The sequence below is a fragment of the Mixophyes fleayi genome, chromosome 9, assembly GCF_038048845.1.
Source record: "Mixophyes fleayi isolate aMixFle1 chromosome 9, aMixFle1.hap1, whole genome shotgun sequence".
Classification (NCBI taxonomy): Eukaryota; Metazoa; Chordata; class Amphibia; order Anura; family Limnodynastidae; genus Mixophyes; species Mixophyes fleayi.
Window position 1 is genome coordinate 127,380,758 of NC_134410.1, and position 19,093 is coordinate 127,399,850.

At 41.7% G+C, this 19,093-nt stretch overlaps 1 protein-coding gene across 1 annotated transcript in view; it reads left to right on the plus strand.

Annotated features, from left to right (window-relative positions):
• DAB2IP (DAB2 interacting protein) overlaps window positions 1–19,093 on the plus strand; it is a 544,763-nt gene that overhangs the window by 275,579 nt on the left and 250,091 nt on the right. Inside the window, 1 exon segment of the mRNA XM_075185680.1 lies at window positions 16,852–16,970. Within this exon segment, the coding sequence (XP_075041781.1) occupies window positions 16,852–16,970 (119 nt within the window).

Sequence of the window (19,093 nt, forward strand, 5' to 3'; positions counted from 1 at the left end):
GAGTTATACACTGGAAACAAATCCAGCGTCTAGTATCTGCCCATGATGCCAGCAGAGATGGCACATGGGCAACCTTCCAGCCGACTCAGCGCTTTCTAGCAAGTTGTGGGCGTCTGGACTCACTGGACAAAGTCTGGTTTCATCAGATGCTGTATTTTATATATAGATTAGATCTCTGTGCTAAGGACACTATGATTCCTCTATTATTTATTGTCTTTATTATAAAGAAATCAGTCATTTTACCCTGTGAATTTCACTTGCTTGGTGCTTTTTATGTCTCCCCTTCCTACATTTTCTGCTGATCTGATGTTACAATCTGGAGATTTGGTAGTTATCGGGTTTACAGAGAGCAGCACTGGGGGAACGACCCCCTTGGTTTGTTTATAAGAATGATATGATTTACTGAAAACTATTTTTAATTCCATAGCTATACATGATTCTTATTGCAGTTAGTTTCATTGCAATACGGATTACTCCTTCCAACCAAGCAATGAGAATGATTCTACTGCATCAGAATTCTTAGACCTCTTATTATGCAGCCTGAACGCCTTTACAATTTTCTGCTGCGCTGCCAAACTGGGCATAACCTGCGAGCTGCTGTCGTTTGGGAGGGCAGGACAGGCTCCTCAAATTGGGGCTGTTCTGCCTAAATTGGGACCGTTGGACAGAATAATATTACATGCTGGAAGGATAGGGTGAAGGGCTGAAGGGGTATTTTGTATCTTTCCAGTTGGTTTGTCTAAGTCAGTGCTGGCTAACCTGTGACACTCCAGGTGTAGTGAAACTACGAGTCCCAGCATGCTTTACCAATATATAGCAGCTTATTGCTAGAAGTGTATGCTGGGACTTGTAGTTTCACAACACCTGGAGTGTCACAGGTTATCCAACACTGGTCTAAGTGATATCGAACACACAGAGGTACAGGGTACCCTCAGCTAGTGCATACGGCTGCCTACGGACCAGCTGAGTGGACGAAAAGATCTAGACATAGCTTCACCCCCTAGAAAGGAAACACAACCTCTGAGGTTTCCTCGTAGCAAAATATATATTTAGTGTTCAATATGTTTTACTATAATCAGTGCAATTAAGTAAATTAGTACCTGTAATCTGGATTTAGTTTTATACCTGAAATACATTTATAGTCCATCATAGAAAGTAATAGACTAACAAGACTATCCATCAGACTGCAGAACTGGATACACATTACCTCTCTTTCCTCAGTAAATGTCATACAACATCATTGTAAAAGCTGGCTGCCAAGTGCACGTTATCCTATAATATGTATTAGGTTATTTGCAGAAGTTATTATCTGCATTTTAGGGTTTTTTTGTTTTGTTTTTTTAGAGAAGGCAAGAATAAAGGACACTGGAAAAAACACTTATGCACGACCCTCACGTTATAATAATACAGTATTCACACTATTTAATCTGTTCCCAAATCAAGCTTCCCTCAGCAACCGTCAAGGTGAGTGATACATTGTGTATATGTGAAGTCTTCCTCTCAGAGACCAGGTCTGAAGCTTTGTACAGTGCGGTGTTGCTAGGCAACACATTGCCTGATATTACATTGTATAACTGTCGGGTGTGATATTGCTCAACATGTTCTGTTTTATGTCCACAGGCCTGTCAATTTAAAGGCAATTTTCTGCATTGCCCCCCCCTTCCCCCTTGTTTTCCTCTCCTATCCCTTTTTGGATTGTTCTAAGAGTAAATACATTGCGTCTCCTCTTCAAGCTATGTAAAAAGTGTCATAATGTAAATGTAATGTAAAAGCATCTACAAAAGGGTTAAATATTACTGTGCTGCTATTTTCAGATGTTCTCAGGAAGTGTCTGTGGGGTCATTTTTTTCGACTGACAAACTACAAATGATAGATGTGCATTTTATGCCCATTATGTGAATACATCACAGCATAGCACCATTCTGCATTTTAACATTTTGTTCTGTCTGTTTTTCCCCCTGACTTCTGAATGGGGGAGGAAGGGGGAGTGAGGATGCCTGTCCGAGATTAAATTCCCCTGATAGATTCCTTATTACTTTTTACCTTGAATGTAGTGCAGGGGAACCATATGTAGAGGTTAATACCTTATCAGGGGCTATTTCCAGCTCCCTCCACTTGGTTGGCTGAAGGCTAGCTCAAGCTTAACATATTCAAAACTGAGCTTGTCACCCCCCCACCCCCCCCATTTTCAGATCCCGCCCCCCTTTTCTCTAAAAGTTGAAACTGTTGCCCTAACCCAGTGGATTCCAAACTTTTTCAGTTCAAGGCACCCTTAGGGCCTCCAAAATTGTTTTCAAGGCACCCCTAAGCCAAAATAATTACCAAGTAGTCCCCCGCCACGCTTACGACTGGCCCTGGCCGAGGCACCCTTGTGAGATCACCGATGCACCCCAGGGAGCCTAGGCACACAGTTCGGGAACCAACCCGTTACCCATGCACACTGCTTCGGAGTTCTCATTGACTCTGCCCTCAACTTCACTCCCACATCCTGTCCCTAGGGCAACCCTGACGCTTTCACCTTTGCAACATTGTTAAGATTCGCCCTTTCCTTTCTCTGGATATTATCAAGACCATTGTCTACTCTCTTGTCATCTTCCACTTTTATTATTGCAATCTCCTTCTCTCTGGCCTGAATATGGCATCACATCTAATCTACCTCTCCCAACATTCCTATTCTGATCTGCCTCTTTGCAAGCCCTCCATTGGCTCCCCATTCCATCCAGAACACAATTCAAGCTGCATGCCCTCACATATAAAGCCCTCTAAAACCCCTCCAACTTCATCTCCAAACTTCTCCCCATGCCCACTCCGTTCTGCCGATGACCTTATGACCTTCCCCTCTCCTCCTCTCCTATCACTGCCTCACAGGACCGCACTGCACCCCACCTATGGAACTCCCTGGCCAGACTTTCCCCCAAACTCCAATCTTTGTAATGCTCCCTCTCAAAACTTACTTCTTCACGCTGGCCTATTCCTCCACATCCTAAGACAATGCCCTCTTTAAGCTACCTACCTAACCCATTAGTTTCCCACCACCTTCATTGTCGGTTTGTTTTCTCGTCCCTCTAGAATGTTAGCTCTCTGTGAACAGACCCATCTCTACCTCCCGAATCCTGTCCTCACCTCCTCGTCCTCTTGTGAACGTTTCTTCATGTTCCAAGTTGTGACTTCTGCTACTGTTTGATCTCTTGCTCTGATATTTATTTGTATTATGTTCTATTTGTGTATCACTATCTGTACAATGCTAAATAAATGATGATAAAGGCAACAATTTGGTCCAGGCGGCTAACACTGCATCCCATAATATGTGTGATGCATAATAATCTAGTCAGTTGGACGTATGCGCACATTTGTGTGTTATATTGAGGCAGTTACAGATCCATGGCGTATTACTCACTTAGAATGCTTTGGGATACGAATGTGTTGTGATAAACCCCTATTCCCAATGTGCATTGTGTAATATGTACTGATATTGGTCTTCTGCTTTTTCTGTGTGTCCTTGAACAGCATTGTTTTCTATAATAGTCAGGAGCCTTTGTCAGAGACTTTTGCAACATTGTTTATTTGAGCACACCAGACCCTGTCTCTTTCAGCTGCCGAATGACACCGCAAGCCAACTCTTTTTGTTTATAATGGCTGATAACAATCGTATGTCCTCAAGTTTTATAATAGGAAGATAGTTATACAAGGGACATAAATGTTTATTATATGTTTTTTAGAGCTAGCGTTAGATGTAATATGAGTTTATATTAGCTTGTTATTTAGCTCTTTCACAATATATTGTGGGGCAAAATCTGGAAATGAAATAAATGGCGCACGTCTTAAAGCACCAAGCTCATTAAGTGCTACATTTGTGATGATGTAGGAAAGACTGTCCATTTAGCAGACAGAGGAGGGGGATTAGACGATGTTTCAGCAATGATATATAGCGAACACTTGCCAATATATTCATTTATGTTACACTTTGAGGTAAGGGAACGTGCTCAGAATGTGAAGCAGCGAACGCTGAACTCCATCGTTTCTCCTCTCACGGCACTAAGGAAACCGAGGAGAGATGCAACTTGACAGTGTAAATTTTACTCTCTCCGCTCTGCCTTTTATCAGTTGTGACACAGATTGAATCAGTCACAGATAATGTAGGTTCCTGGCTCAGCAGATCAAATCAGAAGATTCAGCAAAAGTCAAACTAACAAATTATTTTGCTACAGAGAATAAAAGGCTCCGTTATTTTTCCGTCAGTACCTGTGAAGGTGCGGAGGGAGTCGGTTACAAATGGCGCATTTGTTTATTTTTTAAATTGCGTGAGTTTACGGCACAGAGTTAATGAAAAATAAAGATGATCGCTTTCATCTGAGGCTTGGGAAGGATCTTATAATTATGTCTGGATGGGAGTATGGTCATGCTATGACGAGATGAACAAAGGCAAGCCACAGACTGAGCGTTAGTGAGAGGATATAACCACCACAGCAGTACAAAGTGTTTCAGGACTGAGGAAGCTGATCTTGCGGGAGGCAGTGACCTGTCTTCTCGTATGATTGTGTTAGTGAGGACGGGGCTGCATGTGATAGAGGCAGTGACATGATGTGAGGAGGGGAAGGGAGGCAGCAGGAAGCCACAGACTGAGAATTATATAGTGGAAGGAGCAGGGTCCCCCAGCAGCACAGAGTATATCAGGAGATCAGGGATGAATCAGGTTTTCTCGACGCTTATCAGGGTGATAAAAATTATCTTATCTTCAGCACCATTAAACAGAAGAGTTACTTGTTTAATGAGTAAACATTTGCCTAGAAAAAGTCGGTGAACCCTGGCGCCAACATCGTCACCTCTGGCAACAGCAATGTTTTTGATGACGATAATGGCTTCCTTGTATTGTGAGAGACGAAAACAAGCACTATTGCCAGGTTCTTCACCCTTTGATGGATCCCTAATATTAGACATACGTAAGAGTTAATATCTTACATGATGGCTGAGGTTAATATTGAATTATATTTTATTTGTTACCCGGAATTATGAGGATCAGTCTCCTCCCTTTGTGGAATAACAGTAGGCTGAGATAAAAGCTGTACTTGGCCCTCTAATATCATTTACTAGGAAGCCTAATGTACCTTTTGCCCTTTCAGTAAATCTGTCCCATTTTCAAAGCTGTCAGTTCAGTCATCATTCAGGCACCGTGAGAGATGGTGATCATTCATCAGCAGACCCGGCTTCCCCCTCCTCTTCCACAGATACCAAGCACAACAAAATGTGGAGGTTGAAAGGTCTTGTCACACACAAAGCAAATACACCAAATATTGCGACTGCGTCCAGGGCCCCCTAGTGGAATTTCATGCACCGATAGACTAACTTCTTGGGGCCCCTTCCATAGCTGCCGAAGGGATGGGGCCACACCGGGTTCATGGCTTCTCCTACTATACAGGCAGGTCAGGCCACTGTACTTTTCACCTGCCCCCCCTGCGTCTCACATACCGCCATCCCATGGTGACTCTATACTAATGACACTGATAAGATCTGTGTAAATACTGCACCTATATCCTCCATATACATTATGTGACCTATTTTATTGTGATTATTTTCCATGCCCAATTTGAGGAGGAAAGACGGGAAGCGATTTGTATTTACTGCTGGTAACTGACAGGTATCTTGTCAATTATTCATAACGAGCCGGCATGAGAGTAATTTTAGACAATTTTTTCCATTACATTACAGATGTAATACAAACAGAAATGAACTGTACAAAATGTACCTTTATGAATAAACTGGCGGATTCTTAGCAATGAAAATGGAAAGTTCTGATCTTGAGCCTGAAATGTCTGGACGGTTCCTGCCACCAACTGATCTGTGTTATTAAATCATAGGTTTGCCAAGCACTGTCACTTGTGGATTATCATTGGAAGACGTATTTAAAGTGCCAGGGGCATGGTCGGGAGTTATTACGTCATGGAATCCTCTCTTTGTAGAATAAGGTTTTATTTTTCAGTTAACAAACAGGACATCCTAAATGACCATTTTTGTTGTTATACTCTAACTACCGTGAGGTTTAATGAAGAAAGAAAATCTGTATTTTACGATGATATCTGCACATGCAACGTCTCTTGTCTATCTCATACTTGCCAACTCTCCCTGAATGTCAGGGAGGCTCCCTGAAATAGGGGTGATCTCCCTCACTCCCTGAAGAGTCTGGCATTCTCCCTGATGCTGAGCCAGCACAAGACGTGGTTGGTTTCACTATCTGTGGCATGATGACACAATTCAGAAATTGCGTCCTATGTCCATGTATTGATGCCTATGGAGGTGGCCATTTTCATAGAGACCAAGATTTAATCAAAGACTGACAGGTAAGACCACATGACTTCAGTAATGGAGACAGAAATGTAAAAGACACTTCAGTCTCTAGAGATTCATAAGTTGCTTTTCATTAACGCATAGTTGCCTACTCTCCCGGAATGTCCGGTAGAGTCCCGCATTTTTCGGAGACCTCCTTGGCTCCCGGGAGAGCAGGGCAGGTTCTCGCCCCTGCATAGATAAGGGGTGGGGCATAATGGCTCAAATATTGCGTCATCTTAGCCCCACCCCCTGCTGTAATTGGCCAAAATTGTAACAACCGTTTAGAGGCGGGGCCAAAATGATGTGATTCGTCATGTCCCGCCCCTGCACGCCCACCTCCCCCTGGATCTCCCTGAAGTCCATGAGGAAAAGTTGGCAAGTATGGTCTATCTCGCTCCAAGAACTAGGACACATGTTGCCGTTTAGATATGCCGGCTTCTTGGGAAGACTGTTTGTAACTTTGTGTGTTCTTTAATATGATATGTAGAACCACTGTGTGCACATTTAGTTGTATTAAGGGGGTAACACCCCTAGGGGGGGATTCAGTTAGCCACAATGTATTTTGAAACATCGCAGCCGTGGGATTTGTACAGAAATCTCCGCTGATTTTTCGGCGCAAGGAAAAATGGGCGGAGATTTTACCGTAGTAATTGTAAAAATGAGCAGCGTTCTGAGGAACATCGCGGCTAATTGAATTCCCGCCATGTTGTCCTTATCTGGGAGAAGTTTTTCCAGAGAGTACGGTAGGTGATCTATCCCTTTAAATCCTTACTGCTCTCTCTTCTCTGAAATTCTGGATATGATTGGTAATTCTAAACCTTTGTGCTGATACATTCATTGCGAGTTATTTAATATTCTTTGAGAAAACCTGAGCGCAGCGAGAGAGAGAAGACCAGCAGGGGACATAACACTTTTATTTCTGGGGATTATCAGCATTTATACATGAGATATACTTGATAAAATGTATCCAGACTTGTCAGACAGATACATTCATATCTACCCATTTACATATATTGTGCTTTGTGTATCTCCACAACTCTCACCCATGTTCTAGACAGTATTTACCTTTATTCTAATTAAATCGGCGAACTATGGAAAAGCTGACAGCAGTTGCATTTATACACAATCCGCTCACGGTTCTCCTCACTAATTGTCTGTTACAGCCTTTGTTACTTCTGTTTTGCAGCGAATTCCTGAATTGTACAGGAAGAAACGCTGTATGATTATATAATGCGGTATACAGTGACACAAGGCACAAAGTGTACTATGCAATGACCTAGGCCAGCATATAGTATTACAACATAGGACAGTATATAGTATTAGAACATAGCAGAGTATATAGTATTAGAACATAGGCCAGCATATAGTATTACAACATAGGACAGTATATCACTATATAAATATAAAAGAAACACAGTTCTGAATATAATGCTACAGGTTTTTCTACCTAAATATTCTTTCTAATATCAGACCTGCTTAAATAAGGGACACATTGTGAACGTAATGTGCGTTTTTTTGTTTTTTTTTAAAAAACGCACACAAATCTTGTATACGTACGCCCTGAAAATACATGTGGGGATGAGAAATAAGCCAATCTACAATCTATATATGTAATAGTTTAATAAATACAGTATGCTAAAAAAAATTCTAAGATAAAAACAGTGTTGCGTGGGTTCTACAAATAGTCTTGGAAATGGTGGTGTCTTACTTGCTGAGATGGATCACACTAGGAAATAAACAAGGATGTATAGACTAAAGGAAACCCACAATAATAGTACAGTATTGTAGTGAGGTAGGAGATTATTACGGGACACACCTATATAGATGGCATGGATTCCTTCAGCCGATGGTGTAGTAAGGGTATTGTCTAGCGTCTCTAATTCTTATTGCGCCGCGAAAATATGCAAGATTATAGGAATTGTCTGATACAAATGCCAATAATAGAATTGCAATGTTAATGGCATTGATACCTTCAAGTTTTACAGGTGACGGCATAGGCAGGAGTCCTCAACTTTTGGCGAGCATGAATAGATCACTAGCCCAGTTTCATGTGAGAGTTATTCTCCACAGTGCCCGTGGGTGAACTGGAGGACACTGTATGCCATACCCTAGATTCCATGAGGGTAGTTTGCGATGTGCATCCGGTGTTCAGACCCTCCTCTCAGGGCCGATCACGTGATCAAGAGTCCGTCTTGTCTTGTGAGAAAATATACAAACTTATTGCAAAATCGCTGTGGCCACAGCTAGACAATAAAGTCCAATGGATTTGTTGGGTAGTTACTTGCGTAACACTGATGGCATAAAACTTGAATTCGACCAACGCGTTTCGTCCCATTAATTGGACTTTTTCAAGGAGATGTCACCTGTTAATAATATAGGCATTAAGGATAAAACATTAAAAACTATAAATAAGTATGTAGGACATGGAAACACATGTCCTAGCATACATACTCAGCTGTCATCACTAGTAATCGGCACTTAGACTAGCCCTGTAGCTGGAGCAAAAGATACGTCTGAAAACAAGTTCCAGAGAGATGCCCGAGCCCGATTCGGACATTGCTGCGTGGCTTGAGCTTGGCACACCCTTACTGTACATTGGCCACGGGCATATGCCCATTCCCCGATCCTTTCCCCCCCTGAAATCGTAGGCTGTATTAAGTGTCCTCTGCGCTCGAAGACGATCGAACGTTGCTGTGTTTTGTGACATATGATCCGCTTCTGGGTATGCGCAGAGTAATTGTGCGGATTATACGCACAAAATCGCGGTGTGCGTGCCTTAATGAGTCAGACCTATAATGTGTGGTAGGTGGGCCAAATAGTATAACCATTTCCCGGAGCAACCACATGTCAATGCTGCATGAGTCCCAGCTGCCTTATTCAACCCTGGAGCTTCTATGGGGTGTCTTGCATTTTGGTCCCCATGTGTCTGGATACCCGTTTAGTAGAAGAACATAGTTGCCAACAAATTCTGATCCATCTGGTCAATTGCAAGCACCATGTACAGCTGAAATTTGGGTAGAAGGGAAGTACATTAGATTAGCAGAAACTTTTAGTTAGGTAAATAAATTATTTCATGCTGCAACCAGCCCAGACTTGTATTCTCTAAATCCTGCCTGTTCCCTCGGGAGACTTCTGATGTGGAGAAAAGGATTTAAAAAGCAGCATTTGCCCAATTATTTCTTTTATAAAGCTACATTGTTTGTATACACCACATTTAAACTACTTAATTAAATAGATATCTGGCACTTGAGATAGTTATAAGTAAAGAGAAGCAGTAGCTGAACTTTTTTTTTATTTTTATTTTTTTAATAAGTTTCCGAACCCTGTGCAATAAATTCCAGTGAAATGTGCACTTTCACCTGTCTCTTCTCACTGTTCTTCCTGCTCATAACTCCTCTAATACATGTTCATTATCTCATGGCAGCCTCCCATCGTTCTTCCTGCCCATAACCTCTCAATGAGATGTGTCCAGCTATGATCTCCTTATCTTACAGTCTCCTCCCACCGTTCTTCCTGCCCATAACCTCTCAATGAGATGTGTCTAGCTATGATCTCCTTATCTTACGGTCTCCTCCCACCGTTCTTCCTGACCATAACTTCCCAATGAGATGTGTCCAGCTATGTTCTCCTTATCTTACGGTCTCCTCCCACCGTTCTTCCTGCCCATAACTTCTCAGTGAGATGTGTCCAGCTATGATCTCCTTATCTTATGGTCTCCTCCCACCGATCTTCCTGCCCATAACTTCTCAATGAGATGTGTGCAACTATGATCTCCTTATCTTACTGTCTCCTCCTACAGTTCTTCCTCCCCATAACTTCTGAATGAGATGTGTCCAGCTATGATCTCCTTATCTTATGGTCTCCTCCTACCGTTCTTCCTGTCCATAACTTCTCAATGAGATGTGTCCAACTATGATCTCCTTATTTTACAGTCTCCTCCCACCGTTCTACCTGCTTCTTCGTCAAGAAGATGTTCCCAGCTACCTCTGTGTTTCATTACTGGGCAGATTAATCTTCTTTGTAGGACACGACTAGTGCCAATTTATTACAAAAATAGCGATTAAATATTCAACAGTTAAATAGTGAACTCACTTGTAATTGCTCTAGTTAAGAGTTACCTCTTAATATGTTTGTACCGGGATAATAAAAGAGACTTTCAAATAGACATGACCAGTGCTTATAGAGGGAAACGGGGCTGTTTTATGGCAAGCAAAGGCAATCAATGATATTGATCTTCTAGTCAGTCAGATGTGGTTTCATTTGAGACAACTGACTTCCAGAGAACATCCATAGTACATCCGTAGTAGCCACCCGATCCGTCTGTGACTATTTGGTTCATTTATTAAAGATGCATGTAGGTGGCACATGAACCACAGCTACCAATCAGCTTTCATCCATCTAGAGCAAGTTAGACAATTACATTAATTGTCACAGACTAATGGGAGAAGAGCCGTACTGCCGGCGGAAATGGGTGTTCTCTATGGCGATAGGGCTCGTTATAGCATCGCTCAACAGCTTCTCACAGTCGATAACTCTGCCGGCAGTAAGATTCGCCATCTCACTGCGCCATAGTTTCCTTGTGTCTTTCCATAGGGAAGCCTAGTGAAAAAATATAACTTCGTTTTATTGTACTGTTACAACACCTGTTCTGTTATTGCTATCTCAGAATAGTAATAACTTATCGATTTTACTTTTTAAAAAATGCCTTATTCTCAAGATAAAGCATTTTTTGTATTTCTATAAAATATTTAAGAATATTTTTGAGAAAAGTTTTAATATTTGTGTTTTTTTGTTTTGTTTTTAGTAGTGGAACAGAAGTCCAACCCTGGGTTTCAATCCCAATGTGCATGCGCCATTACAGAATTTGGTGAAGCGATACGTTAACTCTTATTACTCCATCAAGATTTTTTATTTTTTTAATTTAAGTTTTTGTCGTGGCAATACAAAATTGGATTTATTACCGCCCTCGGACTTGTAAGCACTAATAGACCCTTTAGCCTTTTTATTACCAGCAATAGCAACATTGCCACCTGCAGATTATAAAGAAACGTAAAGCCAGAGGCTTATGGACTTTCCCTAAGTCTGTGACAGCTCCTGATATTAATAATCACTTTTTGCTGATAGATATATTCACTTCATACACCGTAGAAACATATTGGGTCCACCGTCTTGTATGTTGTATCGCCCTGTTCACTGCCCAAGAATCAGTCTCGTCCTGCAGGCATCATGGTTTACTGTGATACTTAGAGAAAGATGATTTTTAATACTCTCATTACTCTGAGCATTAGAAGCTATCAGCACAATTATTAATGCTCTGCTGAGAAATACAAGCAGCAGATAGTTGTGTTGTACAGGATGTAAATGTCAGTGTATTTATTCATATTAAATTACCGGGTGTAAATACGTCTGTAAAGCGGTCAGTTTTGCATAAACAACTATTTAACCGTTAAAATTTCAGATATAATTCTCACTTATTATTCAGCATTTAAACCAATTATATTTATTTATGGCCTACAGACAGAATCACGTTTATACGTGTGCTGTATTATATTCCCACAGGGGAAGGCCGTCGGTGAAAGCAATCAGCGTTACCACATGAAATGTTTGTTGCATTTATTAATAAATGGCGTTGATACATATACTGACTACACAGCAGTGTGGGATTTTAGTTATTACAATGCGTGACGTTACTACGTAGCAGGGAGGACGAAGTTTGAAACTTAGATATGTGTTTTTTAAAAAAATATGTTATTTTAAATACATAATAAAATATAATTAAAAAAAAACCAAAACATAAATATTGCAACAATATTTAACAAAGCAGCAGCACTGGGGAATTTTTGAGGTTAATCGTACCTTATTCATGGTATACAACATACGTGTATCATACATGACTTGTGAAGTGGTTCTGTGTGGTTGCCTATTCATAGAGTATAATGACCACTATTTATAATTGCATCCTGCATACAGAACACTAAGAGTGATGCATAAAAATGACATCTAACATACAGGACAAGAGCTGGTGCTGTGTATTCACATTATACAACAAGTGAGACACTCCTTATATGTTAGTCTATATGTGTATCACTGGATGAAAAGCCATAAATGCAACATAAAATGGGAATTTCCACAAGATTTGGGCTTCTTTCTATTACATGAAGCCCCCAGCCGTTGAAGACTGTCTTGGTTATATTTTAGAAGATAAGTTTTGTGATATATTTTTAATTTATAGAAAATAACATGATAAATTTATTTTGGAAACTGCAGAACAAGTATAAATGCTTAACTCAACTTTATGATATGTCGAATCGGGGACATTGCAGGAGAAGGGATGTGGTGATGAGACACCAGGCTTGTCCGGATCACAGGCTGCTGGTATCCGTGGTATTGGAAGTTGTATCCATTAGTGGGATGTCTCCCAGGAATGGGGACAAAAGCCCTGATCCGCGGGATAGCCTCCTCAGACGTTGGGATGTATGTAAATGTTAAAGAAACGTTTAATACATTATGGGTTAATTTTCTTTCCATTTTTTTTTGTTGCCATTATGAAGACCAAGTAGATGCTATTATTATTCCATGATTTTACAGACTTCTTTACAGTGAAAGCAGCCAATCAATTCACTAGGAACCCGTGATATTATTAAATCAGACTTGTAAAGCATAATTGTTGCGCTAATTCATACTTGCCTACTCTCTCATATTAAGGGGGGACTTCTTACTGAGCAAACAAATCTCCTGAGAGCTCCATGACATCATCCGCATGGGCATATACGCCACCTAGTGGCAGGGGCACGATTAGAGTACATGCTGGGGAGGGAGGAGGGGCTTATTAATTTGAGTGGCCCATCCACAATGTCATGAAGCCCCGTCCACTTTTTTTTTTTCCCTTCCTGGTTCATACCTCCCAACATTTAGACATGTGAAATTGTGGTAAAATTAGCGCCACCCCTGATAATCCAAAGCCCTGCCCAGTTTCACCCAGAAGTGCCCCCTTGTGGGGGAGATTCTGCACACTTTTGCATAAGCCAATATCGGCATGGGGTGTATTCCATACCTCACTCTCTCACAAGGTAGGAAAAGGAAGTGAGTATATGGTAATTGTGAATGTCTTGCACATATGGAGGGCTGATTCATTAAGGAACGTAAATGCCGATACGTGACGTATTTTGTGTAAAATCACTTTGCATATGTCCAGAATCGGACTATACACCAAGAACGCAGCAACATACAATTAATCTCTGAGCACAAATGATCCTTTGTGCTTCAGCCTATGATTTCAGGGCCGGAACGGGAAGTGGACTGGGCGTATGCCCGTAGTCAATGTACAGTAAGGGCGTGCCAAGCTGGAGCGCACTCACTTTCATTCAATAAAGTCTTTGGGCATCTCTAAGGTACGTGATTTTTCTGTCGTATCACTTGCTCCAGCTACAGTGCACTCTATGTACAGTAGACATTGGTACCATCCTAATAAATGTATTTTATGAAGGGATAAAAAAGGAACTTTTTTTTTTTAAATGTTTTTTTTTTGTCATTAATGACTGTATTATTAACATTATTTTTTTTATTTTTGTGCGTACTTTTTGGACTTCTAACATATGTATTGGACGTATCCTGCACTGTCTGTCAGAGCAGAGCGGACCTAGACCCGTATTCATCACCAGACATATCTTCAGATCCGCTCCTTCTTGAATACGGATGTGTGTATGTACAATTTCCGTGCACTTAAAACAAAATGCAATTTTCGTTAGTTTTGCATGCCTTCAGGCCCGTGATATACAATAAAATACCCCATCCCTTTTTGCCAAATCCCAAAATACACCTTTTTCCTCACTTTCCTCCAAAATGTCCATTTAGGAAATATGTTAAGGTACGTTGACTGCCTTATCCAGGGACCCTGTGTCTGTCCTCCCTGACTTCATGTCTGGTTCGAAATTATCAAACAAAATGTTAGATTTTACTTTTGAGAAAGGGGAACCAAACATAACCCTCTTAGTAAACCGAGCTTTGTAGAGTTTCTACATTACTGGCAGAAATGTTGATCCAATTACCGGCTATCAAGAGATAACCGAACTGTATATGCTTACTAGTCTGCAATTTGTATTAATGACATTGTTAATGAGATCTTTGTAAACTCCAGCAGCCGCTATTTCAGCCCCATATGAGGATATCGGTGAGTAATGATCATCCTCACCCTTGGTAATAAATGGCAGAGTCCCAGCTCTGTGTGCTGATTGTTATAAGGCTGTATAATGGCCCCATTGTTTATTCTTTATTGGAAGTCGAATGTTATTTGTGGAGTAAGTGTGGCCCCAGCCGCTCTATACTCCTTACATAGGACAGAACATTGGGAAAAAAAAGCTAATAAACAAATCCAATCAATCAGTTGTGTTAATGACACCGAGGACACAGCAAATTTTGTGGATAAATTACCATTAGGACGTTAAATAAATATAGAATACAATAGCAGGAAATGATTTGTTTAGTAATAGGTTTAAGACTAGAGGGCCTATTTATGAAAGAATGAAAGTCATACCTGTCTACTCTCTAGGAATGTATGTAAGACTCTGGAATTTTGGGACATCAGGACTTTCTCCTGACGGGGACCTTAATGTGCAGTGCGATTATGCAATTGCGGCATGTTCTACTCAAGGATGGTCAACCAATGGCAGCAAGGTGGCAAAATGGTTAGCATTGCAGCCTCGCAGTCCTGGGGCTGTGGATTTATTCCTTTAAAAAAATGTATATTTGTTTTTCACTAGAATTTTCTTGGTTGTAAGGTCACATTAGAGGTGGAAAAAGTTCTGATATGACTTATCCTGATTTCAGGTTTTACCATACTTGCCAACTCTCTCGGAATGTCCGGGAGACTCCCGAATTCTGGGTGGGTCTCACGAACTCCCGGGAGAGTATGACAGTCTCCCGCATCTGCCCACTTCCTAGTGAAGTGGGCAGAATTAAATCCAAAATGCCGCGACTCACCGGGAATCGCGACATTTGGCCCTGCCCCCGCTGTAAAATGACGTGTTTGCGTCATTACCTCACGGGGCGAGGCCAAAATGATGCACTTTTCTGAGCCCCGCCCCCTGCCCACCCACCTGACCCCGGCAGCTCCCGGATCATACTTGTCATAAGTTGGCAAGTATGGGCTTTACATCACAAGCATCTGCAATTTCACTTATGTCCACTCTGTATACAATTGATGCTCTCACTTTCCAGTAGTGAGATTTAAATATGTTTTTTTTTAAAAAAAATAATTTCCATTTACAGAGATTATAATGTTCTGTATTTAATTGTAATTAGCTACCAGTGTTATAACGTGATATAATTATTTCCCGGTAACATGGGGGTCTAGTAGACTTTAAACATGAAAATTGTACAAAAACTACTAGCGCCGCAATGAAGCGTCGTAGAAATTTTTTTTTACTGAATGTAGTCGGCTTATCTCTCTTGCATTGGAGATTAATAGGAGTAAATTGGCATAGGATCCATAATAGTATTGTCTTTTTATAGAACACCATTCATATTACACAGTGCCGTAAAGAGAATTTGTAATTATTCAATCCCTGCCCCATTGGTGCTTACAATCTACATTCCCTACAACACACACACACACACACACACACACACACACACACACACACACACACACACTGTAATATAATAATATAAAGTTTATCTGTTACTTTGTATTTTTTTTCTACAGAGAACTCGGCACCACTGTAATAACCATATAAAAATAAGCGTTAGACACAAGCTCATTTCTGGCAGTTTGGTATATGGAACAATCCGCAATATTAAGCCCGATAATTCTATCTCTGAAAAATCAATTACTCTTTCATTACTGGTAAAAAATAAAAAAAAATGTTGTTTTTCATGTAATTTATCTCAGCTTCTTCTTTTTAATATCTCCATATAATTTATTGCTTAAAACCAACATCTCGCTAGACAAATTAGATTTGAATTATTATATTTAATCCTCTTTGTTCTTTCACGAGTGGCTGAAATTGGGAGAATCTGGAAGCTCAAGTTTCTTCTCTTTGCACAGAGAGCTGGAAGTGATCTTTTCAGTGAGAGCAGTACGCTGTCTGTGTGGTGCTGGGGGACTGGAAGGTGCTGGCAGCTGCTAGTTCTGCAGGTTAAAGCCCAGTTGCATGCAGGCTGTGGATGAGATGGAAATGTGTGTTGCTCACCCCTGTGAGAATTGCAGTATATTGGCCCTGTGTATGTGAGTTGCAGTATATTAGCCCTGTATGTGTGTGTGTGTGTGTGTGTCTGAGCCGGTGGTTGCCATAGTAACAGAGGCTTAGGGAGGTCTCATATTGACGTCGCATGCTGGCCTCTCGGAGCTCTGGGAGCAGATGTGAGATGGAAACCTCAATCCTGTCCTGACAACAATCAGCATCTCTTCCCCTCGGCTGTGAGTGAGGGCGACTCTGGAGCTTGCAATACGCAGCCCAACGAAAATAATAACATTACAGAGGAGCAATTGGGTTCTGTTTAATTTGGTCTTCTTGTCTCGCCCCACAGGGGTTCCTCAGCCGTCGACTCAAAGGCTCCATCAAACGGACAAAGAGCCAACCAAAGCTCGATCGGAACAGCAGCTTTCGACACATAATACCGGGCTTCAGAAGCGTGGACAATGAAAGGTAAGGAGATGGTTTAATGTGAAACTATACGTTGTATCTATCCTTGTACTGATGGTAACATTCCTGACACTGTATTACAACAATGTATCTGTCCTTCTATTTATGGTAACATGTCTGATACTATATTATAACGATGTATCTATCCTGTTGATGGTAACATTTCTGACACTATATTGCAACAATGTATCTGCCCTCTGACTGGGGTAACGGTTGTCTCTGGACCACAGTCTGAAGAAGTCATCAATCACGGTCTCTAATGTCGCTCAGTGATGTTATCGGTGTCAGCAAAGCATTCTGGAGACAATATTTCTCTTTTTATTATAAAAATGTCATCTTTGGACATCAGTGTCTGTGCAGAGGAATGTTCTGAGAGGCAGGATGTGTTCAGGAGATAGAGGCAGGAGATTTTGGGAAGGATGGAGGCAGGAGATTTTGGGGGAGATGGAGGCAGCAGATGTTGGGGAGATGGAGGCAGGAGATTTTGGGGGAGATGGAGGCAGCAGATGTTGGGGAGATGGAGGCAGCAGATGTTGGGGGGATGGAGGCAGCAGATGTTGGGGAGATGGAGGCAGCAGATGTTGGGGGAGATGGAGGCAGGAGATTTTGGGGGAGATGGAGGCAGCAGATGTTGGGGGAGATGGAGGCAGGAGATTTTGGGGGAGATGGAGGCAGCAGATGTTGGGGAGATGGAGGCAGCAGATGTTGGGGAAGATGGAGGCAGGAGATTTTGGGGGAGATGGAGGCAGCAGATGTTGGGGGAGATGGAGGCAGGAGATTTTGGGGGAGATGGAGGCAGCAGATGTTGGGGGAGATGGAGGCAGCAGATGTTGGGGGAGATGGAGGCTGGAGATGTTGGGGGAGAGGGAGGCAGCAGATGTTGGGGGAGATGGAGGCTGGAGATGTTGGGGGTGATGGTGGCTGGAGGTGTTGGGGGAGATGAAGGCTGGAGGTGATGGAGGCTGGAGATGTTGGGGGAGATGGAGGCTGGAGATGTTGGGGGAGATGGAGGCAGCAGATGTTGGGGAAGATGGAGGCTGGAGATGTTGGGGGAGATGGAGGCTGGAGGTGTTGGGGGAGATGGAGGCTGGAGGTGTTGGGTTTAGGAGAGAGAAATAACAACAATAATCTAACTGGAAGTGCAGTTGATCTTCAGCAGTAGTAAACTTTGCCGTCCAGCCGTTTTTGGAGTAGTATATGGCCAGAGACATCTCCGGAGCTGCAGAGAGTGCTGACAGAGACATGGCTCTTATTTATCATTCTAAGTATAAAATAAGGTGCATTCAGCTATCACACTTGGTGTGAGTCATATGAGTGACGGCCTGTTGGTACTTCTCCCGGCTGCAGATACTTCACTATAATCTTACAGGGGTAGCTTTGCTGCCTGTAATCGCTTGTAGTACTGGACATTACTGAGCCTTGAGGCAATGGAAGGGTTAACTCTGGTATATATGATTTAAAGTAAATTACAATAATATTGGAGTATGTGTAACAACAGATCACACACACACAAATTTGTCCACATTACTGGCATTTACCTGGCTGATGTGTCCTTTAAGCATCATTAGACCTAACAATTACATAGGAATGTTTCTGGTGGTACCTCAGTCAGCAGAAGCCCAATCACACCCCCCTGTATATAGATAGTCATTCAGACCAATGATATATAACGTTTCATGCTGATCTTAGTGTTTGTTCTTGGCTATAATTTCTCTATCTTGGTTTGATTGTAAGCTCTGCAGGGCATAATGGAAGGTCCCTATAAAAAAAAAAAATATTAAAAAGAAATCGTGTGATGGATGTGTAGTGATAGAGTTAACGCGTTTTAAAGGTTCTGCTGCAATATTTTTTTTGTGCGGCAGTCGATTAAATCCTGGGGGGTATCTACATAGTTAAACAGGTTCCTACACCGCAGAAGATGGTATAGAGTAATTAACCCTTTCAGTTCTCCCTCTTTACCTGCAATACATATTTCTGCTCTGAGATTGTAATTACTCCTCTCAAACAGAATAACAACGGTTCCAGGAACCGGACCATTGTGTCAACCTCTGCTGATGCCTCTTTGGAATATTAACCAGAAAAAGCGAGAAGATACAATTTCTCACACCAAGGGGGTTCTCTCCCCC